The following is a 27521-nucleotide window of genomic DNA, read 5'->3' as shown; positions in this document are numbered from 1 at the left end:
AAATCACTCGTCAAAAGGCCTACAGGTTGGGTACGAATACTAGTTATATTAGAATTACAAGGAGTATTAAATAACTAATTAAAAAAAATTATGAAAATAATTATAAAATGTAAAAGATATTTCTTGGCTAAATGCCTAAGAGTATGCATGGATAATGCACACATTATTTCTACTACCAGGGTAGTTTTAATGCGTTTTAATTATATCTCATATTGTGAATACCTTCACAATGAGTTGCTATGGTATTGCACTACCTTGAATAAGTAACACTTCACCTATGGAGAAGACTACTGTTACTTATTCTCAGCAGATACCACCACCCAGACACCGTTTCAAAGCTTATTGGTGAATAAGAGCATAAGTAACAATAGTCTTTGCCATAGGTGAAGCATTACTTATTCAAGGTAGTGCAATACCTGGCAACTCGTTGTGAAGGTATTCACAATATGAGATATAATTAAAATGCATTAAAACTACCTTGGTAGTAGAAATGATGTGTGTGTGGATTACCCATGCATAATTAAACTCTTTCATACTCTTAGGCATTTAGCCAAGAAATATCTTTTAGATAGAGCCATGTACATCATCAGGCTTCTCTCATATTGTGGATTTATACTTCATAACTGGGTTGTCACTATTTCAACAACAGGGTACTTTCACACCTACCAATGAGAAGCCAATAAGCTTTGAAATGGTGCCATCTGGGTGGTGGCATCCGCCAAGAATAAGTAATAATAGTCTTCTCCATAGGTGAAGCGTTACTCATTCGAGGTAGTGCAATACCATGGAAACTCATTGTGGGGGTATTCACAATATCTTCAAATCATACAATCGAACAAAAAATTTATTTTTTATTTGATTTTAAAAATAGTAAACAAATTTGAAATTCATACGAACTCAATAATTTTGTTACTTTGTTGCTACTTTATCCAGAAATATTTTGGTGCTAAAGTGAATCAAGTCCAACATTTCAAATTCAAATTTAAATTTTACCTTAATGAAATAACTGAAGATTTATGGACTTAGAAAAAATTTGTCCATTGGTTGTCATTTTATAAAAATTATCTCTGAATTTTTCAGAGAACATTAACTTTAAAGAAACAAATCTCAGAAATTAGAATTTTGGACTTGATCCACTCTAGCGTTGAACACCTCATATTATGGCTGCTGCCACCTATTGCTTCCTTTAACTGGATATTACAGCATTAGCATTAGTAGAGGCATATGATGCAAGAAAGCAAGCTTATGCAGCATCAGCCAAAAAAAACCAAAAAAAAACACTCCCATTTCACCCCTCCGTTTGTTCAAAATATCTGTCCAGCTGAGCCTTAAATTTATTTAGGCTATCAACTTCCACAACAAGGGATGGAAATCTGTTCCACCAACCAACAACCCGCTGGCTAAAGGCAAATTTCCGCACATCTATCCTATATCTGTCTTTCCTCAATCTGAATTTATGCCGTCTCAGGTGATTATTCTGAGCAAGAGGAAGAATCCCATCGGCATTGAGCATGCTCAAACCATTCAAGGCTGCTTTATACACCTCAATCAGATCACCTCACCGGTGCCTAGTCTCCAGACACTGTAATTGGCAAAACTTAAGCCTTTCTTCGTAAGAGCAACCCTTTGTTCTATTCACTAATCTTGTTGCCCTTCTCTGTACTTGTTCCAGCAGCTCTACATCCTTCTTGAAATCAGGCCTCCAGACCTGTATACAGTACTCAAGGTGTGGCCTGACCATTGCCTTATATAAGGGAATAATCACCTCCTCATCCCTGCTAGAAAAATTCCTGTATATCATTGACAAGACACCATGAGTTACTCTTGCAGCCCATCTGCACCGCTCAGAGAACTTCATATCTGCCTGCACAATTACCCCCAGATCCTTTTCATTCTCTACCACAGTCAGTGTAGTACCACAGAGTTGATATGTTGCTCTGGGGTTGCTGTTTCCCATATGTAGTACTTTACATTTGTCAATGTTAAACTTCATTTGCCACCTCTCAGCCCATCTGCTCAACCTTTCCAGATCCTGTTGCAGCAGCATAGCATCAGTAGTGTCCTTAACAACCCGTCAACTCGAAATCGTCAACCTTAACAACTCGAGTCTGAGGACGAGATTTGCCGGTGCGGACGTACCATTCTGCCGCTTTTTGTATATCATTGACAAGACACCATGAGTTACTCTTGCAGCCCATCCGCACCGCTCAGAGAACTTCATATCTGCCTGCACAATTACCCCCAGATCCTTTTCATTCTCTACCACAGTCAGTGTAGTACCACAGAGTTGATATGTTGCTCTGGGGTTGCTGTTTCCCATATGTAGTACTTTACATTTGTCAATGTTAAACTTCATTTGCCACCTCTCAGCACATCTGCTCAACCTTTCCAGATCCTGTTGCAGCAGCATAGCATCAGTAGTGTCCTTAACAACCCGCCAACTCGAAATCGTCAACCTTAACAACTCGAGTCTGAGGACGAGATTTGCCAGTGCGGACGTGCCTTTCTGCCGCTCTTGGAACAGAGAAGTTTTTTCTGATTTATTTTCTACTTTATTAGTTTAAATTGACATATTAACTTATTTTATAGAGTAGCTTTATATTCCTATTTACGGTACTTAAGTTTAAAGTAACTTAGATAGAGATTTTGTAGGTATTACTTAGTATCGGAAAGGGTATCAAATCCACTTGTTTACCGTTCATAAATAGCCACCATTGTTACGGGAAAATTAATCAGTAAAATCTATTAATCTTGTCGAACTTTATTGGCAATTAAATTGTACTTTTAACTATACATATAACCACTTAGGTTACGTAACATAAATAATTAGTAAAAATAAATAATTAATACATAACTTGATATGGAAGTTATATAAAGGGATATCTTAGATAACACTTGTTACTGAAACGTAAATATTTCGTAGATAACACTCGTAGATTTCGTACATACCACTCGTTACTGAAACATAAATATAGTGTTATAACTGTGTTGGGATACAAGTTTAGGATTTAATTTTGTACTGAAATTGAAATTTTATTGAAAGTAAATCGAAATCATGACTCAAACCAGAGCAGCAAAGCAAAAGGCACAAGCTAATGGGAATGTTGTGGCTCAGGGGAGAACTGAGGGGGGGGGGAGTTGCCCTCTGAATCACAGCCTTTTAAGATGCACTATTTGCCTGATGTTTGCAGAGCAGTCAGGTATGACACATGATACTGCCATGGGGGATGTCTTTGTATGTGCGCGATGCAAGGAGTGTAAGGAAATCAGGTGACAACTCAGCATTGTTATGGGCCTATATGAGAGCTTGAAGGACAGGGTGGATGCCCTCGAAGAATTACAAGTGAGGGGCCCATCAAGCTCTCAGCTGCCCACACCAATGCCAGAGCTTGCACTTGGTCATCGCGCAACATAGCGGCAGCCTCCAAGGCAGAATGCACTGGTTCCAAAGGAACTGGTAGTTGTTGGTGACTCTATTGTCAGGGAAACGGGAAACATGCTTTGTAAAAAGGATAGGTGGACCAGGACCAGGGTATGTCTACCAGAGGCAAAGGTTGATGACGTTGTAGAGCGGATATCATCTTTTAAGGGCACAAAAGGTGATATAGTTGTACATGTTGGCACTAATGACATTAAGAGTAGGAGACCGGTGGAATTACTTAACAAGTACAGGTCACTGTACTTGTTAAGTAATTCCGTGAATTAGGGTTCAATTTGAGAGTGTCTGCAATTCTGCCCAGACACGATAGGAGAGTGTATATGATGAGATCCCTGTTGATCAATTCGGCCCGGGAAAGATTGTGCAGGGCTCAAGGGGTACAATTTTTTTCAGCCTGATCTGTACTTGTTAACAGGAGAGACTGCTTCTACAGGGATGGGATACACTTAAATAGAAAGAGTGCAAGAATGTTTGCTGATGCTATCGAGGCAGTGTTAGATGGGTCGGAAAACTGCTAGATTGGGGGGATACAAGGACTAACAGATTAAACATGGGTTGTGTTAGGGCGGCTAAGAGGAAGAGCAGGTGCATGTATACTTGCATGTTCACCAATGCTAGGAGTTTAGTAAATAAATTGGATGAATTTGAGGTATTGCTTGAAACATCAAAGCAGATATTGTTGGGATTTCAGAGACGTGGTGTCACACAGATATAAGGAATGCAGAACTGGAATTTGGGGAGTACAATGTCTACAGAAAGGATAGACAGGATAGGAAGGGAGGAGGGGTTATGCTATTAGTTAAGAAACACATAAAATCCAAGGAAGTGAAGCCAGTCGACATCGCTGGACAGTGCAGTGTCGATTCAGTTTGGTGTGACATAAGCATTGGGAGATCAAAATTGAGAGTAGGAGTGTGCTATAAGCCTAATGACTCTGATTAGTATAATAAGAAACCGTACAGAGAAATAGAGTGGGCCAGTAAATCAGAGAGTCTTATAATAGGGGATTTTAATTTCCCAGATATTGACTGGAATTTGGGGCTGGTCACTCACACACTAGCAAGGCTTTTGTGGATTTATTGGATGATTGTTTTCTACACAGCATGTTCGGGAGGCAACTAGAGGGAGTAATACTCTTGATTTGATTATCAGTAGTGATTCTTCATGCATTAAGAATCTGCAGATAAATGAACCACTAGGTGGCAGTGATCACAGTGTTCTGCAGTGGGAGTTACTCAAAGATTTAACTACCATTAGGGGTAAAGGGAAGGGGTATTGCTTTCGTAAAGGCGACTACGATGGACTGAGACAGTATTTAAATTCTATACAGTGGGATCAACTGATGATGTTACCAACAGCAAATTCAAAATGGGAAGCATTCAAAGAACTTATCTTGGAAGCTACTAGGCTTTACATACCAACTAAGAAATATAGTTCAAGGTTTAGGCGTAAATGGATGTCAGATGAACTAATGAGGCATATGGCAGAGAAGAAAAATGCATGGGATACATACAAATTAACACGTGACACAGAAGCCTATGATAGATGCAAGTTGATCTGTAACCAAGTTACAAAGAAGGTTAGGCAGGCGAAGGCAGATTACGAGAGATCCTTGGCAAGGGATGAGAAGAAAAACAGCAAAGAGATCTTTACTTATGTAAACTCTAGAAGGAAGGGGATGAATCAGATTGGTCCACTTGATATCGATGGGTCAACTGTTGATGACCCTGCTCAGGCAGCTAACAAACTAAATGAATATTTTGCATCAACATTCACACATGAGAAGTTATTCAGCAAGGAGAATGCCAGAGGTGTATTCAACTCTAGCAGTAAGCTAGAGAATCTTGTAATAACTGCGAGTAAAGTGGAGGAGAAATTGTTGAAGATAAACACAAGAAAGGCACCTGGGGTGGATGGGATCTATCCAGTTATATTAAAGGAGGCAGCAAAGGAAGTAAGCAAACTCTTAGCCATAACTTTGAGAGCTTCCTTGGACTCAGGGGAGGTACCCATGGACTGGAGATGTACAAATGTGACCCCAATTCACAAGGGAGGATCAAAGGCTGACACAAGTAATTATAGACCTGTGAGTTTAACTTCTGTTCCAGGAAAATTAATGGAGGCACTGGTTAAAAAGCACTGCAGGATCATCTAGACAAGACTTCAGTTATAGCTCGGACACAGCATGGTTTTGTTAAGGGGAAGTCTTGCCTGACCAATTTGATTGGATACTATGATGCAGTCACAAAAGAACTGAATGCAGGGAATAACTTTGATATTATATACTTGGATCTTAGAAAGGCTTTTGATACTGTTGTACATGGAAGACTGCTGCACAAATTGGAGCAGTGTGGCATTGGAGGCAAATTGCTGCTATGGATAAAGGGGTGGTTGAGGGGGAGAAGACAGAGAGTGGAAATCAATGGACACTGCTCATCGTGGACTAATGTTATTAGTGGAGTCCCTCAGGGTTCAGTATTGGGTCCTTTATTGTTTTCTGTATTCATAAATGATATTGATGATGGTATGTCCAAGTTTGCAGACGATATGAAGGTTGGCAGGGTTGTCAAGGACACTACTGACACTATGCTGCTGCAACAGGATCTGGAAAGGTTGAGCAGATGGGCTGAGAGGTGGCAAATGAAGTTTAACATTGACAAATGTAAAGTACTACATATGGGAAACAGCAACCCCAGAGCAATGTATCAACTCTGCGGTACTACACTGACAGTGGTAGAGAATGAAAGGAACCTGGGGGTGGTTGTGCAGGCAGATATGAAGTTCTCTGAGCAGTGCAGATGACTGCAAGAGTAGCTCATGGTGTACTGTCAATGATATATGGGAATTTTTCTAGCAGAGATAAGGAGGTGATTATTCCCTTGTATGAGGCAATGGTCAGGCCACACCTAGAGTACTGTATACAGGCTTGGAGGCCTCATTTCAAGAAGGATGTAGAGCTGCTGGAACGAGTACAGAGAAGGGCAACAAGATTAGTGAATGGAACAAGGGGGTGCTCTTACGAAGAAAGGCTTAAGTTTTGCGAATTACAGTGTCTGGAGACTAGGCACCAGCGAGGTGATCTGATAGAGGTGTACAAATCCTTGAATGGTTTGAGCATGCTCAATGCCGATGGGATTTTTCCTCTTGCTCAGAATAATCACCTGAGAGGGCATAAATTCAAATTGAGGAAAGACAGATGTAGGATAGATTTGCGGAAATTTGCCTTTAGCCAGCGGGTGGTTGGTAGGTGGAACAGACTTCCATCCCTTGTTGTGTAAGTTGATAGCCTAAATAAATTGAAGGCTCAGTTTGACAGGTATTTCGAATGAACGGAGGGGTGAAGTGGAAGTGTTTTTTTTTTATTTATTTATTTTACTTTTTTTTTTTTTTGGCTGATGCTGCATAAGCTTGCTTTCTTGCATCAAATGCCTCTACTAATGCTAATGCTAACCCTGCCAAACTTTGTATCGTCTGAAAACTTGGAAATTAAGCTTGATATACCATCATCAATATCATTTATAAATACAGAAAACAATAATGGACCAACACTGAACCCTGAGGGACTCCACTAATAACATTAGTCCACGATGAGCAGTGTCCACTGATTACCACTCTCTGTCTTCTCCCACTCAACCATCCCTTTATCGATAGCAGCAATTTGCCTCGAATGCCACACTGCTCCAATTTGTGCAGCAGTCTTCCACGTGCAACAGTATCAAAAGCTTTTCTAAGATCCAAATATATAATATCAAAGTTATTCCCTGCATCCAGTTTTTTTGTGACTGCATCATAGTATCCAATCAAATGGGTCAGGCAAGACTTTTCCCTTAACAAAACCATGCTGTGTCCGAGCTATAACTGAAGTCTTGTCTAGATGATCCTGCAGTGCTTCTTTAACCAGTGCTTCCATTAATTTTTCTGGAACAGAAGTTAAACTCACAGGTCTATAATTACTTGTGTCAGCCTTTGATCCTCCTTTGTGAATTGGGGTCACATTTGCACATCTCCAGTCTATGGGTACCTCCCCTGAGTCTAAAGAAGCTCTCAAAATTATGGCTAAGGGTTTGCTTACTTCCTTTGCTGCCTCCTTTAATATAACTATATAGATCCCATCCACCCCAGGTGTCTTTTTTATGTTTATCCTCAACAATTTCTCCTCCAGTTTCCTCTCAATTATTACAAAATCATCTAGCTCACTGCCAGAGTTTACTTCACCTCTGGCAATCCCCTCCCTGAATAACTCTTCATGTGTGAATGTAGATGCAAAATACTCGTTTCGTTTGTTAGCCACCTGAGCAGGATCCTCAACTGTTGAACCATAAATATCCAGTGGACCAATCTGATTCATCCCTTTCCTTCTAGACTTTACATAGGTAAAGAACTCTTTTTTTTCTGTTTTTCTTTGCATCTTTTGCCAAGGATTTCTCATAATCTGCCTTTGCCTGCCTAATCTCCTTTGTGACTTGGTTACAGACCAGCTTATATCTATCACAGGCTTCCATGTCACCCATTAATTTATACGTATCCCATGCATTTTTCTTCTCTGCTATATGTCTCATTAGTTCACCTGACATCCATTTAGGCCTAAACGTCGAACAATATTTCTTAGTTGGTATGTAAAGCCTAGTAGCTTCCAAGATAAGTTCTATGAATGCTTCCCATTTTGAATTTGCTGTTGGTAACATAACATCATCAGTTGGTTGCACTGTATAGAATTTAAATACTGTCTAAGACTATTGTAGTCGCCTTTATGAAAGCAAAAACCCTTCCCTTTACCCCTAATGGTAGTTATCTCTCTGAGTAAATCCCACTTTAGCACACCGCAATCACTGCCACCTAGTGTTCCTTTATCTTCAGATTCTTAATGCATGAAGAATCACTACTGATAATCAAATCAAGAGTATTACTTCCTCTAGTTGCCTCCCAAACATGCTGATGTAGAAAACAATCATCCAATAAATCTAAAAAAGCCTTGCTAGTGTGTGAGTGACCAACCCACAAATTCCAGTCAATATCTGGGAAATTAAAATCCCTCATTATAAGATTCTCTGATTTACTGGCCTACTCTATTTCCGTGTTCAGTTTCTTATTATATTCATCAGAGTCATTAGGCCTATAGCACACTCCTACTCTCAATTTTGATCTCCCAATGCCTATGTTACTCCATACTGACTCGACACTGCACTGTCCAGTGATGTTGACTGACTTCACTTCCTTGGATTTTATGTGTTTCTTAAATAATAGCATAACCCCTCCTCCCTTCCTATCCTGTCTATACTTTCTGTACACATTGTACTCCCCAAATTCCAGTTCTGCATTCCTTATATCTGTGTGACACCACGTCTCTGATATCCCAACAATATCTGCCTTTGATGTTTTGAGAAATACCTCAAACTCATCAAATTTATTTTCCAAACTCCTAGTATTGGTGTACACACAAGTATACATGCACCTGTTCCTATTCTTAGCTACCCTAACACAACCCATGTGTTTATTTGTACTGCAATGACTCCCAGTAGTCACTGAAATATCCTGCATCTTGTTTTCCAGGCTGCTGCTCATTCCAGTGCAAGAAGCAGTGCAAGAATCACTTTCACCTATGCCAGTGGCTACTGTTAATCTCTTAGTCCATGTATCCCCCCCAAGCTAGCAGTTTTCCGACCCACCTAACATTGCCTCGATAGTATCAGCAAATATTCTTGCACCCTTTCTATTTAAGTGCATCCCATCCCTGTAGAAGCAGTCTCTCCTGTTAACAAGTACAGACCAGGCTGAAAAAAATTCTACCCCTTTAGCCCTGCACAATCTTTCCAGGGCCGAATTGATCGACAAGGGTCTTATCTTATACCCCCTCCTATCGTGTCTGGGCAGAATTGCAGACACTTTCAAATTCAACCGTAATTCATGACTTTTTTTCAAAAGTGACACGTACTTGTTAAGTAATTCTGCTGGTCTCCTACTCTTAATATCATTAGTGCCAATGTGTACAACTATATCACCTTTTGTGCCCTTAAAAGATGATATCCGCTCTACAACGTCATCAACCTTTTGCCCCTGGCAGACATACCCTGGTCCTGTTCCACCTATCCTTTTTACAAAGCATGTTCCCCGTTTCCCTGACAATAGAGTCACCAACAAATACTAGTTCATGTGGGACCAGCGCATTCTGTCTTGGGGGTTGCCACTGTGTTGCGTGATGACCAAGTGCAAGCTCTGGCATTGATGGGGGCAGCTGAGAGCTTGATGGGCCCCTCAATTTAGATCCTTCGAGGGCATCAACCCTGTCCTTCAAGCTCTCATATAGGCCCATAACAACGCTAAGTTGTTACCTGATTTCCTTACACTCCTTACATCGCGCACACACAAAGACATCCCCCCATGGCAATATCATGTCCCGTACCCAATTGCTCCACAAACATCATGCAAGCAATGCATTTTAAAAGGCTGTGATTCAGAGGGCAACTGGCCCCCTCAGTTCTTCCCTGAGCCACAGCACTCCATTTAGCTTGAGCCTTTTGCATTGCTGCTCTGGTCTGAGTCATGATTTCAATTTAATTTAATTTCAATAAAATTTCAATTTCATTACAAAATTATAACCCTAAACTTGTATCCCAACACAGTTATAATGCTATATATATTTTTCAGTATCGAGTATTATCTACGAGTTCCGTTTATATAACTTCCATATCAAGTTATGTATTAATTAATTATGTTACGTTATATGTATTTAGTTAAAAAGTACAATTTAATTGACAATAAAGTTTAACAAGATTAATAGATTTTACTGATTGATTGACAATATTTTATTAAATACTATACTATACTATACCAAGCTTACGCTATCTAGTTCGGGATATAACGTTTTATCGTATAACAATGGCAGCAAGTTACGAATGGTAAATCTATGGACACTTAAGTATTAATTAACTTCTACATCTTGCTATCTCAATTCAGAATAAACTAAGGATCCTGACTAGGTCTATAAGCTACTTATAGAAAATAATTTGATATAACAATTGGTCAATAAAGCGGCTAAATATGGCTAAAAAACTTCTCGTTCAAATATTCTTAATGTATGAGTCACTGCTGATAATCAGTGGAAGAGTATTTCTTTCTCTTCTTGCCTCTATAACATGATTATATCCACGATTAATTTTCACTATAAAGGAAAATAGGGATTATAAGAAAGAAGGCTTCATTTTCAAAGTATGCAAAGCTTCATAAAAAACAAATCATAGAGGGCTTTTGGTACAACTCTTAAAAAAAAGGAGAATCAAGAGATGACTATAGTAAGTGAATATACATGCATCTTTACACAAACAGAGATACAAAAACATTACTGAAATGTACATACCACTTTTTGTAGCATATCAAAATACATATCTTTACCAGAAGAGTCATAAAGATATAGTTCCTAAAGAAATATAAATAGTACATGTTATATATAAAGCAATATATTCAAAATGTCATTTGTCATTTCTTTGTGTGACTGTAAAGTTATATTCGTGGACTAATGTTATTATTAGTGGAGTCTTTCAAGATTCAGTGCTGGGTCTATTCTGGTTTTCTACATTTATTAATGATATTGACAAAGGTATATCAGGCTTAAAGTCTAAATTTTTACAAAGATTGGCAAGGTGGTTAATGATAGTAATCAAAGTAAGTTACTGCAACAATATCTAGAAAAATTAGGCAGATGGGGAGAAATAGTAGTTGAGATTAAATATTGAAAAATTCAAGATACTGCATGTGAGTAACAGTAATCCCAGATTAGCATTAGCAATGGCACATGATGCAAGAAAGCAAGCTTATATAGCATCAGATAAAAAACACACACACACACACACCCTTCTCATTTCACCCATCCACTCGCTCAAAATGTTTGTCTAGTTCTGCCTTGAATCTGTTTAAGCTATCAACTTCTACAACGACAGATGGAAGTTTGTTCCAGCAATCAACCACCCACTGGCTAAAGGCTAACTTCTGCACATCTATCCTACAACTGTCTTTCCTCAATTTGAATTTATGCCCTCTCAGGTGATTATTCTGAGCAAGAGGAAGAATCCCATCAGCATTGAGCATGCTCAAACCATTCAAGGCTTTCTACACCTCAATCAGATCACCTCGCAGGTGCCTAGTTTCCAGACACTGTAATTTGCAAAACTTAAGCCTTTCTTTGTTAGTGCAACGCTTTGTTCCATTCACTAATCTTGTTGCCCTTCTCTGTACTCATTCCAACATCCTTCTTAACATCCTTCTTAAAATGAGGCCTCCGGACCTGTATACAGTACTCAAGGTATGGCCTGACCATTGCCTTATACAAGGGGATAATCACCTTATCCCTGCTAGAAGTACCAAACTGTGTGAGACCACATTCGGGGTAATGGAGAATGAAAAAGACCTGCGATTAATTGTGCAGTCAGATGTGACGTTCTCTGAGCAGTGCAGACAGGCTGCTAGGATAGCTTGTGGGGGTTTTGTTAATGACACACAGGAATTTTTGCTAGCAGAGATAAGGAGGTGATTATCTCAATGTAAATGGCAATAGTTAGGTTACATCTTGATTACTGCATATAAGTCTGCAGGCCTCATTTTAGGAGGGATGTGGATCTGTTGGAATGGGTGCAAAGAAGGGCAATGAGATGGATTAAGGGAATAAAAGGAGGGAATGGACAAGTAATGTGAAAAGTTATTTTTTTTTTTGCTGATGCTTGATAAGCTTGCTTTCTTGTATCATTTGCCACTACTAATACTATATATATATATATCTGATAGTTAAAATAAATATGATATTTAAATAAAATCATCAGCCAGTAGTACGGCAATAATGCAGAGCGAAATGAAACGCAAAATAATATAAAATAAACAAACAGGAAAGGGAAAGTAGAGATAATAGGACAAAAAGGTAGTCGATAATCCCCTGTATAATTTAGTCAATTAAGTCATTAAACCCAATTAATAAAAAACGATATAAATTTAAATAATGCCAATTATAAATAATTTAGCGGTACTGCCCTTGAAGGTACCAGTTCCAAAAGACGTGAAATATCACCAAAAAAGGTTTAAAGAAACTACCAAAAAACTAAAATATCAAAATAATAGACTGACCATCATGCCCCATATCGACAGAGGACCACGAGCCCAATAATGGTCATGGAATCGCTGCATTTCAATCGTCATACAAATCATCGCAAAGGCAGAAATATCGAAGAACCAAACCACCCCTCCATTCTCCGATAGATCAACCAATGCAGAGGATTTGCATAGCGGTGGTCCTTATGCAGCGAAAAATAATCTATAGAACAGACAGCACTCTTGATCAGAGCCACACCACTGACATAATGCAAGCTTAACCAGCTTATATAATAGAAAGGAAAAGAATAGATGGCGGCACAGGCGCTGCTTATTTAGCATATCAACCCACTACTACCACTAATTTATATTATGTGAGGTAAAAGTTAGGTAAAAGTAATAAAAATAATTAATTAAATATGGCTATGTAGCTATCATTAGAGGCAGCAAATGCACATCCTCCACATGATGCCTAATTATATCTGATAGTTAAAATAAATATGATATTTAAATAAAATCATCAGCCAGTAGTACGGCAATAATGCAGAGCGAAATGAAACGCAAAATAATATAAAATAAACAAACCGGATAATATAGAATAAACAAACAAGGGCGGTACCGCTAAATTATTTATAATTGGCATTATTTAAATTTATATCGTTTTTTATTAATTGCGTTTAATGACTTAATTGACTAAATTATACAGGGGATTATCGACTACCTTTTTGTCCTATTATCTCTACTTTCCCTTTCCTGTTTGTTTATTTTATATTATTTTGCGTTTCATTTCGCTCTGCATTATTGCCGTACTACTGGCTGATGATTTTATTTAAATATCATATTTATTTTAACTATCAGATATAATTAGGCATCATGTGGAGGATGTGCATTTGCTGCCTCTAATGATAGCTACATAGCCATATTTAATTAATTATTTTTGTTACTTTTACCTAACTTTTACCTCACATAATATAAATTAGTGGTAGTAGTGGGTTGATATGCTAAATAAGCAGCGCCTGTGCCGCCATCTATTCTTTTCCTTTCTATTATATAAGCTGGTTAAGCTTGCATTATGTCAGTGGTGTGGCTCTGATCAAGAGTGCTGTCTGTTCTATAGATTATTTTTCGCTGCATAAGGACCACCGCTATGCAAATCCTCTGCATTGGTTGATCTATCGGAGAATGGAGGGGTGGTTTGGTTCTTCGATATTTCTGCCTTTGCGATGATTTGTATGACGATTGAAATGCAGCGATTCCATGACCATTATTGGCCTCGTGGTCCTCTGTCGATATGGGGCATGATGGTCAGTCTATTATTTTGATATTTTAGTTTTTTGGTAGTTTCTTTAAACCTTTTTTGGTGATATTTCACGTCTTTTGGAACTGGTACCTTCAAGGGCGGTACCGCTAAATTATTTATAATTGGCATTATTTAAATTTATATCGTTTTTTATTAATTGGGTTTAATGACTTAATTGACTAAATTATACAGGGGATTATCGACTACCTTTTTGTCCTATTATCTCTACTTTCCCTTTCCTGTTTGTTTATTTTATATTATTTTGCGTTTCATTTCGCTCTGCATTATTGCCGTACTACTGGCTGATGATTTTATTTAAATATCATATTTATTTTAACTATCAGATATAATTAGGCATCATGTGGAGGATGTGCATTTGCTGCCTCTAATGATAGCTACATAGCCATATTTAATTAATTATTTTTATTACTTTTACCTAACTTTTACCTCACATAATATATATATATATATATATATATATATCACTAAGATACAAATTAAGAGTCTACAGCACTGATACTCTTCGGTGCTATATACATTTAATATCCTAGGAATATATAACTTAACAACCACATAATATCATATCTCAGAAATGATAGAGAAATAAAATGAAAGACTTACTTTGTACAGTGCTTCTAATGTTTTCTCCTCTGCTTCTTCACTGGGCCATTTTAATGCATGGGCACACCCAGTGGATGCTAGGGGCCTTATTTAGGGTTAGGAATGTGACTAAGAGAGACCCAGAAAAAAATTAAAATGAAATTTAAACTGAATAGGGGCCACATTTGGAAATTCACTGGGGGGGCCCCCGAGAGTTCTTAAAATGGCCCTGCTTCTTCAGTGACTACAAAATTAAAAAATTAATGGTCTGCCTATAATTACCTTTATTTATTTTTACTTAAATTATTAATTTTATTCTTTAATTTTAATATAAACAAAGTAGTCATATAATATTTAAAAGAAGTAATACTGGGGTACTAGTGTAAATAATTTACTTGTAATCCTGCTGTTACATTATCTCTCACAAAAAACACCAAAAGATGAAAACTGACAAACTATTTCTTATGTTTTATATATATATGTTATGTTATATATATATATATATAATATGTTACAGTTATATATGTCTGACTAGGTACTCTGGCCCCAAGTGTCACTTTTTAATTGCTGGAGTGAATTAAGCAGAATTACATATAGATCTCCAGTTTCCAGTCTCTAAATTGTTTCAGGGCTGTTCTCTGGGGCTTCCTTAGTGATTGACTGGGTTTTGTGTCTATTTGTAGTGTTATTTCTATAGGTTTCTTTTGGTTTCTAAAATATGTGTCTTTTTATATTGTTTTTCTACTGTTCCAGTCACAAATGCAACTTTAAACAATTTCATGTTATTGAACTTATCTATGGATTTATCCATAATCATTCATTCCTTCATTTTAATGAAGTTTTGAAAAACTTCCAACTGCATCCTTTGTCGAGTGGAAGGTGCAATCTGATTTTGCTATTCTGTTATTGTCTACTACATATACATTTTTTCCCTTTTACAATATCCATTTACTCTCTCCATTGTAGAAGTTATAATAATCCCCAACATTATAGTTCATAAACATTTTTTTTTTCTAGTGTCTTGGTCCCTGAAAATCTGGCTACCGAATACTTTCTTCTCATTTTTGCTATTTGTTTATTTATTGAGGGTGTCTAAGGATTATTTATATTTCTTAGACACTCTCGATAAATGAACCATCTCTCACAGGACAATAAGAACACCACCTAATTTATTTATATTTGTTACGCACACTCAATAAGTGAACAAACAGCAAAAATACCAGAAATTAAAACGTAATTACAGGATTTTTAGGGATCAAGATACTAAAAAAAAATCTTAAAAAACCACTCCCCTTACTTCTCCCACATTTTGCAAGCAAGGCTCCTGTTTACAAACTAGAGTGTGTGTAGGGGTTGTAATAAGTCCTATATTGGATGGAGTAGAGATTGTTTGTGAAAGCCAAAGAATACAAATCTGATACAAACAGTAGCAGAATAACAAAAATGGGTTATGCCTCTCACTCCTGGATGGAGAGATTCACATGGGAGTTTTCTCAAGCCTCAGTTTCAGGTTCAATAACTCATTATTTAAAGATGCATTTATGATTGGGGCAACAGAAAACAGCATAAACTGAAACAAACGGATACAGATAGATACTAGTGATTCACATATTCAAAAAGCAGAGATCTTAACCAATTAAAAAAAGAAAATTGGCAGAAATTTTACTACAAACAGACAAAGCCCAATCAATACTCTGATGAGGTTCCAAAAACAGCCCTTGAACAATCCAGAGCCTAACCTTGGAAATCTATACCTAATTCTACTGAATTCTAGCCAATCTGTACTTAATAGTCAGTTCTACTTAATTGTAGCCAATCAGATAAAAGTGACACCTAGGTCCAGAGTGGTCCTAGTCAAACATATAACTATAACTATACATAATAAATAGTCTTCATAAGTTTGGTCTTTTGGTGTTTTATGTCATGGTCTAACAGCATAATTAAAAAGAGGTTATCCTAATACTCCAGTATTAGCCCTTAAACATTATTTGATTACTTTTTTTTTGGATTATGATAAAATTAAAGATTAAAATAACTTTTTAAGATAACTAAATAATAAACTTAAAATTAATAATTTAAGTAAAAATATAAAGATATTTAATAGACAAGCCATCTTATAATCAGACTTTAAATGAGTTGTGACCTCAGGTTATTTCCATTAAAATATAACTATGATTTAAAACAATTGTGATTATTCATCATTTGGGAAAGAATTAATAATGCCATACTAATAAATCGTGTGATATATTAAGTTATTTTTATTGAAAGGTCACCAATAAATTGAGAACACCACAATAAAATACTAAAATTTGGCAAGGTTTTGGGAATACACCATTTCTTGCTGTCAGGCTTGTTGGAGTGCTTCCTGGACTGAATTTATAAGGAAATACAGGGAGTTCGTGTACTTCCTTACAAATTCATTTCCAGGTTTGCACTTTCTTGCATCTTCACTCCATGTACTTAATTGCAAATTTAGTCCAGGAGCCTCTCCAATCTGAGAACAGGAAACAGTGCATTCCCGAAATGATGTAAAATTTCTTTAAGTATTAGTATTGAGGAAGTTTCAATTAATTTGCAAAATTTCAATAAAACAACCTAACACATTCATTGCTTCGTTATGCAAATATGTGACATTAGGTTTTTAATCCACTTGGAGGGGGGGGACCACACTACTTTTAGAAGTTTTTCTTCTAATTAGATAGAAGAAAAAAACAGATATTTTTTGTCAGGAAACTTTGTTGGAGGCTGACTAATTCCGTGAGTGAGAAGAAAGCCCAAAAATGTCTGTCTTCTCCAACCAAGATTGACTCAATCCCGGGTTAAAAAATGTTGTCAGAAAAGCCAGCAGCAAAAGTGTTAATCTATCACATGGTATATTAGTGTGGCATTATTAATTCTTTCTTAAACCACTGTTACTATATGATAATTATTTTTATAAAGAGCATTACATTTGGGAACCTGTTATTGTTGTTATTTGGTTTTTAGGAGCATTAGCAACTAAGGCCATATTGCTCCAGGAATATGCGGTGGTCATTCCCTTGACCTTTCCGCATCCTCCGTATTTGGTGGTGACGGGCTCGAACCCCGGTCTAATCAAGAAGCGTGTGCTACGCACTGCTGCTCCTTCCCACCTGGCTACGGAGGCGCCTTGGGAACCTATACCGCCTTGATGACATGCATAATCTATACTCCTTGCCCGAACATCCCAACCACCAAGAAGAGATGTGCATATGTTCAAGGGATTCATATAGGCTCCAGAAGGTGTTGCTATGTATAAAGGTAATTATTGTGGAGTAAGAGTGGTTTAAGCTGTATTTACATCTTATTTTTAATTATGCAGCTGCTGAAGAAGTGGAAGAGAAAACATTTGCAAAACATAATTTTTTACTCTGTTAGTAATAAACAGATTCTAAACTTTACATAAATGAAGTGCATTTGTTCCAAGTATTTAGATAAAAATGAAATGTACAATTTCAATGTAAAAATGAAATATACGCTATTCAAATACTGTATTAGAGCACTATTTTATAACCATCTACTTCTGGTGAAGCCTTTTAGTGTTAGTAAATGATGCAAGAAAGCAAGCAAGCTTATTCAAACTACTCACTTCCACAACACCAGACAGAAGTTTGTTCCAACAATCAAATTACCTGCTGGCTGAAAGCAAATTTCTGCACATGTATCCTGCAACCATCCTTCATTGATTTGAATTTATGCACCTTCATGTGTGTGGTCTGAGCAAGAGGAAGAATACCCATCAGCATTTACCTTACCTATCCATTTGAAGCCTTACACCTCAATCACATCTCCTCACAAGTTTACAGATGCTGCAACTAGTAGAACCGAAGCCTTTCTTGGCAAGTGTACCTTTTATTTCCACTCACTAATCTCACTGCTCTTCTCTGCACTTTTTTGGATTATGGGCAAATCCAAAATTGGCAACTGTTCTCTTAGCAACCATCCACTGGTGATAACACTCTTAGTTCTTGAGGTTTTAAATTTATTATGGTATGTTACAACATTCCAGATTATCAATGAAACTACTGTAAATTCATTGTGCCACTGGTTTCCATTTTAGTGCAGCACTGCACTGAACACACACACAATTCCATTTTAGTATACTTAGAGTAAATTGCACATACAAAAAAAAAATAAACTCACCATCATTACTTTTTATTAACAACAACCATTATTCAGAGGATATAGGATTCAAAATTCCAGAAACCTCCTTAAATCTAACCTTTTGTAAGTAAAAATTGGACAACAGCTAACAGTTGTGATGTCTTATACCAATTTTCAAAGCTAATTTTTGCACTCCAACTATTAAAACCGTGTCTAATATTAATTTGAAATACAGATAAACTATGTGGTACCATACTCAGGGTAATCGAGAACATAAGCAACCTGGGGGATAATGGTGCAGTCAGACACGAAGTTGTCTGCACAGTGTAGAAGGGCTGGTAGGACAGCTCACTGGGTTTTGTCAATAATATAGAGGAATTTTGCTAGCAAGGATAAGGAGGTGATTTTCCCATTCTACAAGGCAAGTTAGGCTGCTACTTGAGGCACACAGGTGTGGAGGTGTCATTTTAGGAAGGATGTAGAATTACTAGAATGGATGCACAGAAGGACAAAATTAGCTAGGAGAACAAAAGGTTACTCTTCTCAAGAAAGATTTCAGTTCTACAAATTGCATCATCTGGAAACTAGGCACCTGCGAGGAGACCTGACTGAGGAGTTTAAGGCTTTGAGCTTTCAGCCAGTGAGTAAATGATTGTTGGAATAAGCTTTTATCTGGTGTTGTGGAAGTGGGTAGTTTGAATAAATTTAAGGAAGAACTAGCCAATTATTAGAGAGGATGGACAAGTGGTGTGTGTGTGTGTGTGTGTGTGTGTGTGTGTGTGTGTGTGTGTGTGTGTGTGTGTGTGTGTGTGTGTGTGTGTGTGTGTGTGTGTGTGTGTGTGTCTAGCTGATGCTGTATATACTTGTTTCCTTGCATCATTTGTCACTACTAATACTAAGAGATAACAGCGCATATGAGACAACTTTCAATGAAATACATACATATATCATTTGAAATGTATTTGAAATGGTTGTGAAAAAAATTAAATTTAAATACATATTCCTGGGAGCCTACACATGAAAAATGTAGATATATGTACTTACTCATGAAAATGTTAAATGTTTTGCACTCTGAGAGACTGCACTACATACCACAAGGTGATCCAAAATTTTAAATGTTATTTTAGTATTGAGAATGTGATGAGATTTGGGTCTAACTGCTACAATGGCAGCAGTGGTCATTTGTGCCCCACACATCCATTTGTTGTTGGTGTTATACATTAGCTTTCAGTCACTAACCAGCAGCATTTTTTTTACAATGAAGGATTTAGATCATTTTCCCAAGCACAGCACATGTTCACAATTGAATCCCAAGGTCCATTCCAGATTTTTATCTTTCAGACCACTTAACAGAAGTGTAACACACTAACAACCTTCACATGTTTTAAAGATTTGCCATAAGTCAACATCAAATCAAAAATTTTAATGATAACTGTTCAAAATTATGTCAAGTCTCATCAAAAATGGTGAAAAGGATTTTATGCTGATATCTGGGGAGAAGAGACATTGTCAACATTTATTATTATCTCTTACAATATTGTTTACAATAATAACTGAAATATAACATTATAATCTTCATTATAATTATATTTGTAATAAATAATTGAAATAAAACTGAAAATATACTAGAAGTTTCATGGCTTTTAAAGCGTCTTGTAGTTAGGGTAAATTATATAGAAAAATAATAAGCTATCACACATCAGATCAATAATTGGTATCCAGATACTAATTATTGATGTCTTAAGATTTACAGAACACTCTGGACTTTAAGGCAGTTTCTTGTCATGTCGATACTAAAGTCATGATTAGCTGACAGATTACTAATAAGTAAGAGTAAGCATCTTGTTGTTTATGAAAGAAGAGCCTAAGGCAGATATTACCCGAATCCTGATTCTGCTTCTTATATCACAGCTGTGTGACATCTTCTATTGCAAAAAGATTGTTGTTCTATTTGACATGGCCTGTGTTGGAAGTACTGTGACTATTTTAACTAGATTTCAGTAAAGCTTTTGATACAGTTCTCTGTGAAAGGCTACTATATAAACTGGAGTGAGCTAAGATTGTAGGGATGATTCTTAGGTGGATCAGAAACTAGCTGAAGGCTATGAAACAGTGAGCCATAAATGGATTTCTAATAGTCCATTTATGACTACTAAAAGAGAAATAGTAGTCATACACTTCATAGGAGGCAGTGTAGCAAGCATAAAGAGTACAAGGTAGCTGTCGGCCCTGGAAAGATTGTGCAAGGCTCAAGGGGTAAAATTTTTTTCGGTTTGGTCTGTACTTATTAACAGGAGAGACTGCTTCTACAGGGATGGGATACACTGAAATAGAAAAAGTGCAAGAATGTTTGCTGATGCTATCGAGGCAGTGTTAGGTGGGTCGGAAAACTGCTAGATTAAGGGGATACAAGGACTAATAGATTAACAGTAGCCACTGGCAGAGGTGAAAGTGGCTCTTGCACTGCTTCTATTGGAATGAGCAGCAGCTTGGAAAATAAGATGCAGGATATTTCAGAGACTGCTGGGAATCATTGGGGTACAAGTAAACACATGGGTTGTGTTAGGGTAGCTAAGAAAAAGAACACATGCATGTATACTTGCGTGTACACCAATGCTAGGAGTTTGGTAAATAAATTTGATGAATGTGAGGTATTGCTCAAAGCATCAAAGGCGGATATTGTTGGGATATCAGAGATGTGGTGTCACACAGATATAAGTAATGCAGAACTGGAATTTGGGGAGTACAACGTCTACAGACAGGATAGGAAGGGAGGAGGGGTTATGCTATTAATTAAAAAACACATAAAATCCAAGGAAGTGAAGCCAGTCGACATCGCTGGACAGTGCAGTGTCGATTCAGTTTGGTGTGACATAAGCATTGGGAGATCAAAATTGAGAGTAGGAGTGTGCTATAGGCCTAATGACTCTGATGAGTATAATAAGAAACCGTACAGAGAAATAGAGTGGGCCAGTAAATCAGAGAGTCTTATAATAGGGGATTTTAATTTCCCAGATATTGACTGGAATTTGGGGGGCTGGTCACTCACACACTAGCAAGGCTTTTGTGGATTTATTGGATGATTGTTTTCTAAATCAGCATGTTCGGGAGGCAACTAGAGGGAGAAATACTCTTGATTTGATTATCAGTAGTGATTCTTCATGCATTAAGAATCTGCAGATACAGGAATCACTAGGTGGAAGTGATCGCGGTGTGCTGAAGTGGGATTTACTCAAGGAGGTAACTACCATCAGGGGTAAAGGGAAGGGTTATTGCTTTTGTAAAGGCGACTACGATGGTCTGAGACAGTATTTAAATTCTATACAGTGGGACCAACTGATGATGTTACCAACTCAAAATGGGAAGCATTCAAAGAACTTATCTTGGAAGCTACTAGGCTTTACATACCAACTAAGAAATATTGTTCAAGGTTCAGGCCTAAATGGATGTCAGATGAACTAATGAGACATATGGCAGAGAAGAAAAATGCATGGGATACATGTAAATTAACATGTGACACAGAAGCCTATGATAGATATAAGTTGATCTGTAACCAAGTTACAAAGGAGGTTAGGCAGGTGAAGGCAGATTACAAGAAATCTTTGGTAAGTGGTGCAAAGAAAAACAGCAAGGAGTTCTTTACTTATGTAAACTCTAGAAGGAAGGGGATAAATCAGATTGGTCCACTTGATATCGATGGTACAACTGTTCATGGGCGCCTCCGTAGCCAGGTGGGAAGGAGCAGCGGTGCGTAGCACACGCTTCTTGATTAGACCGGGGTTCGAGCCCGTCACCACCAAATACGGAAGATGCGGAAAGGTCAGGAAATGACCACCGCATCTCCCGGAGCAATATGGCCTTAGTTGCTAATGCTCCTAAAAACCAAATAACAAACAAACAACTGTTCATGATCCTGCTCAGGTAGCTAACAAACTAAATCCATATTTTGCATCTACATTCACACATGAGGAGTTATTCAGGAAGGGGAATGCCACAGATGAAGTAAACACTGGCAGTGAGCTAGATGATCTTGTAATAACTGAGAGTAAAGTGGAGGAGAAATTGTTGAAGACAAATACAAGAAAGGCAAATGGGGTGGATGGGATCTATCCAGTTATGTTATTTGTTTGTTATTTGGTTTTTAGGAGCATTAGCAGCTAAGGCAATATTGCTCCGGGGATATGCGGTGGTCATTCCCTGACCTTTCCGCATCCTCCATATTTGGTGGTCACGGGCTCGAACCTCAGTCTAATCAAGAAGTGTGTGCTACCCACTGCTGCTCCTGCCCACCTGGCTACGGAGGCGCCGTTATCCAGTTATATTAAAGGAGGCAGCAAAGGGAGTAAGCAATCGGTTAGCCATAATTATGAGAGCTTCCTTGGACTCAGCGGAGGTACCCACAGACTGGAGATGTGCAAATGTAACCCCAATTCACAAAGGAGGATCAAAGGCTGACACAAGTAATTATAGACCTGTGAGTTTAACTTCTGTTCCAGGAAAATTAATGGAAGCACTGGTTAAAGAAGCACTGCAGGATCATCTTGACAAGAATTCAGTTATAGCTCGGACACAGCATGGTTTTGTTAAGGGAAGGTCTTGCCTGACCAATTTGATTGAATACTATGATGTAGTCACAAAAGAATTGGATGCAGGGAATAACTTTGATATTATATATTTGGATCTTAAAAAGGCTTTTGATACTGCTGCACATGGAAGACTGCTGCCCAAATTGGAGCAGTGTGGCATTGGTGGCAAATTGTTGCTATGGATTAAGGGATGGTTGAGTGGCAGAAGACAGAGAGTGGTAATTAATGGACACTGCTCATCGTGGACTAATGTTATTAGTGGAGTCCCTAAGGGTTCAGTGTTGGGTCCATTGTTGTTTTCTGTATTTATAAATAATATTGATGATGGTATATCAAGCTTAATGTCCAAGTTTGCAGACGATACAAAGGTTGGCAGGGTTGTTAAGGACGCTACTGATGCTATGCTGCTGCAACAGGATCTGGAAAGGTTGAGCAGATGGGCTGAGAGGTGGCAAATGAAGTTTAACATTGACAAATGTAAAGTACTACATATGGGAAACAGCAACCCCAGAGCAACGTATCAACTCTGTGGTACTACACTGACAGTGGTAGAGAATGAAAAGGACCTGGGGGTAATTGTGCAGGCAGATATGAAGTTCTCTGAGCAGTGCAGACGGGCTGCAAGAGTAGCTCATGGTGTCTTATCAATGATATACAGGAATTTTTCTAGCAGGGATAGGGAGGTGATTATTCCCTTGTATAAGGCAATGGTCAGGCCGCACTTTGAGTACTGTATACAGGTCTGGAGGCCTCATTTCAAGAAGGATGTAGAGCTGCTGTACAGAGTACAGAGAAGGGCAACAAGGTTAGTGAATGGAACGAAGGGTTGCTTTTATGAAGAAAGGCTTAAGTTTTGCAAATTACAGTGTCTGGAGACTAGGCACCGGCGAGGTGATCTGATAGAGGTGTACAAAGCCTTGAATGGTTTGAGCATGCTCAATGCTGACGGGATACTGCCTCTTGCTCAGAATAATCACCTGAGAGGGCATAAATTCAAATTGAGGAAAGACAGATGTAGGATAGATGTGCGGAAATTTGCCTTTCGCCAGTGGGTAGTTAGTTGGTGGAACAGACTTCCATCCCTTGTTGTGGAAGTTGATAGCCTAAATAAATTTAAGGCTCAGCTGGACAGGTAATTTAGAACGAAAGGAGGGGTGAAGTGGAAGGGTTTTTTTTTTTTTTTTTTTTTGGCTGATGCTGCATAAGCTTGCTTTCTTGCATCATATGCCTCTACTAATGCTAATGCTGTCAAAATTTGCAGATTGGAACATTGGAAGGATAATTAATGGCCAGAAAAAAGTTATGCTTCTTCAAAATAAATCTGGACTGGTTACAAATATCACTGGAAAAATGGCAACTAAGTTTAATTCTAATAATGTAGACTCATATCGGGGGGGGGGGGGGGAATTGAAATATGGTTCAGGATAAGAAAAACTTAAGGGTTATGATACAAACAGACATGAAGCATGCAGTATAGACAGGCAGCCAGAAAGGAACATGATTATGATCAATGATTTTTTGGACTTTTGCAAGTAGGGAGAAGGAAGTCTTTTTCTATATGAGAAGATGATGAGACTACACTTGGAATACTGTAATGAGATATGGAAGCTACATCTAAAAAAAAAAGATACAGAACTTCTAGGAAGGGTGGCCAGGTTGGTGATCAGGTGCTAAGTGTTGTCTTACAAGGAAAATCTTAGGTTACTATAAAATTTGACAACAAGATATGAGTGGTCATCATTTAATTCGCGGACTGGTGCAAGATTTTATGTTTATTACACGAACTTTCCACAACTCCCGCTAGAGGTGCTCTCCCTGATTTCTACTGAGCAGACTTTGTGTGTGCATGCCAATACTTGTTGAGTTAGTGTTGCATGAGGAGAGTTTTTTTAAGCTGCATGTCACTGATGATCATTTTGAAGGAAGTATCATGTTGGACACACATACTGAACAGCAATATGCAATTCATTATTGAGTCAGAGATGAGACTTAGATGCATTGGAAAGAGTTAAAGATATGAATGAAGTGTATGGTAATGAGTGTCTTGATAGGACGGCAATATTCAAATAGCACAAGTGATTCAGTGAAGGCCATGAATCTGTTGCAGATAGATGACCCCAAGACCTGGTCAGCCTTCCTCCTCAACAACTCCTGAGCAAATCACATAAGCCCAGGAAATTTTGGATGACGACAGGTGAATTACACTTTGTGAATTAGCTGTTAGAATGTCCATTTCATATGGTGGTGCTCACAATATTGTTGAAGATCACCTGAAAATGTTGTGAATCTGTGCCTGCTGAATTCACCACAATTTGACTTCAGAACAAAAACAATAGCAAAGAGGAGACTTGTGCAAAGAAATGATAGATCGTTTTGAAACGCAGGGTTAAAACTTCTTAAATTGAATAGTGATTTTTGACGAAACTTATATTTTTCACTATGATCCAGAAACAAAACAACAGTCGAGTGAGTGGAAGCATTCTGATTCATCAAAATCTAAGAAATTTCGAACTTCTCGTTTGGCTGACAAACAAATGGTTTTTGTGTTTTTTGACATAAAAGGCATTCTTGTTACATATTTTGTGCCCCATGGAACAACTATGAATAAGAACTCATATTCTGAGGTTCTCTGAGTCAAACTTTGCCATGCCATTTGTGAGAAACATCAAGAACTTCCAGTATGACACGGTTTCTCCATCAAGACGATGCCAGGCCCCATATGGCTAATATTGTGCCACCACTGATCGCTGCCATAGGTGCCAAGGTTCTACCACACCCCCTTATTCACAGCACTTAGCCCGTTGTGATTTCTTCCTGTTTTCACATCTGAAGAAAGCTGTGAAAGGCAAGTGTTTTGCATCCAACAACGATGCTTGCTGAGCCACAATGGAAGTACTTTGCAGCCTTTCAAAAAATGATTTGCAAGGAGCATTTAATGCATGGGTATGATGGTACAAAAGTGTGTAAAGTTCAAGGGAGAGCATTTCGATAAGGAGAAATCCATAGAAGATTCAGATGATGACAATTAAGATAAGATCTTGAACCAGTCTGAGAATTAAATGATTGCCCTTTGTACCTTGGAGAAACTTGATTGAGATGCATAAAGTTTTAAAGGAAGGTACCACAATGAATGAAGGATGATAGCCAAATTTAATGGAAGGTGAGAGAAGAACCAAGGAACACAAGCATAAAATCTCAAGGTCTGATCTTTGGATAGTATGTTGTGGATCATTTAAACAATTATTCCCCAAGTTGGAAGAGTTTGGCAAAGTTCAGAATTGGGTTGAAAATTCTTGGCAATGGATAAACAATAATATGAGTAATGAATCCCTAATCACTCATTAGATAAATAATGAGTGATTAAGGAATTTTTTTTTTGCAGCTGCAGAATAAATCAACTTGCTTTAATCATTCTAATATAAATACTAAACAGTAATAATTACAAATTAAAAATTTTTTAATTATTACTCAGATATTAAGAAGCTAGTCATTGTTATAAATAAAATTTTGCTACTTTCAAAATTTAATATTCATCCAAAAAATTATAATGAACATATGGAAAAAACACGACTACTTACTACTACATCATTAGTATCAGGAACACTAACAGTTTTCACATTCAGTTCTATTCCAAGAGTCTGAAATAATAAATACCAAATATGAAAAGAAAAAGTTTGTTTAATTATTATATTTTTTTATTTCTCCTCTTTTATAATATTGCTTTCAAATTTTCTTTGGATCACAGAATCAAGAATGAAGTACATAAAAGTGAAAATGGATTAAAAATCCACATACTTGATTTTATCTTATATGAGAAATAAACTTTACACAAAATTTAAAGCATTATATAGAATAATAAAATAGTTTTCCATGACTCCAGATTTATACATAAATCTCTCCTTTTAAGTGTCTCATAGACTTTTTTAACAGAACTCTTTAACAATTTATTTTAATAATCGGCAGCTTTATACAAGATTATTCATTTACTACCCAACCCACTGGACAATGGTGTGTACCACTGTAAATATATGGTAACAAACTATATGATGTCATCAGATACAGAGCAAGATATTTTTAGACAGGTGGCAAAAAAAACTTTTTCTTCAATGAGAACATGTGTTTATTTTGGAACATTACCTTGCTCAAAATCATTTTTTTAATGCAAAGAGACATGTAATAAATATTTAAACACTAAGAACTCCATTTCTGCCACTGATAAACATTTTCTTCATATACAATAGAGCACCAGTTATCCGGAATAATTAATGTCGGACCTCTTCCGGATAGCAAAATTTTCCGGATAAACGAACGTAAAGTAAAATTAAATAAATTCAGTTAAAATATACAGGAATTTCCCGACTTACGTAAGGGTTGTGTTCTGTGGAACACTACGTAAATCGGA

The 27521-nt window shown here is 37.4% G+C and overlaps 1 protein-coding gene across 3 annotated transcripts in view; it reads right to left on the bottom strand.

The window, feature by feature from the left end:
- The window catches only part of LOC150076414 (intraflagellar transport protein 27 homolog), a 107038-nt gene that overhangs the window by 41371 nt on the left and 38146 nt on the right, over positions 1–27521 (bottom strand). For 2 of the 3 annotated variants that reach the window (XM_090387680.1, XM_090387678.1), the window contains exons 3-4: positions 26698–26757; positions 10794–10853 (exon numbers count right to left, since the gene is read on the bottom strand). In XM_090387680.1, the coding sequence (XP_090243806.1) occupies positions 10794–10853; positions 26698–26757 (120 nt within the window). The remainder of the gene's footprint in view (positions 1–10793; positions 10854–26697; positions 26758–27521) is intronic. The other variant, XM_090387679.1, reaches the window with a different exon arrangement.

Source organism: Mastigoproctus giganteus, chromosome 13, assembly GCF_048544385.1.
Source record: "Mastigoproctus giganteus isolate SK-2022 chromosome 13, ASM4854438v1, whole genome shotgun sequence".
NCBI lineage: Eukaryota > Metazoa > Arthropoda > Arachnida > Uropygi > Thelyphonidae > Mastigoproctus > Mastigoproctus giganteus.
Note: the sequence above shows the minus strand (reverse complement) of the source record. Positions and strands in the feature narration are given on the sequence as shown.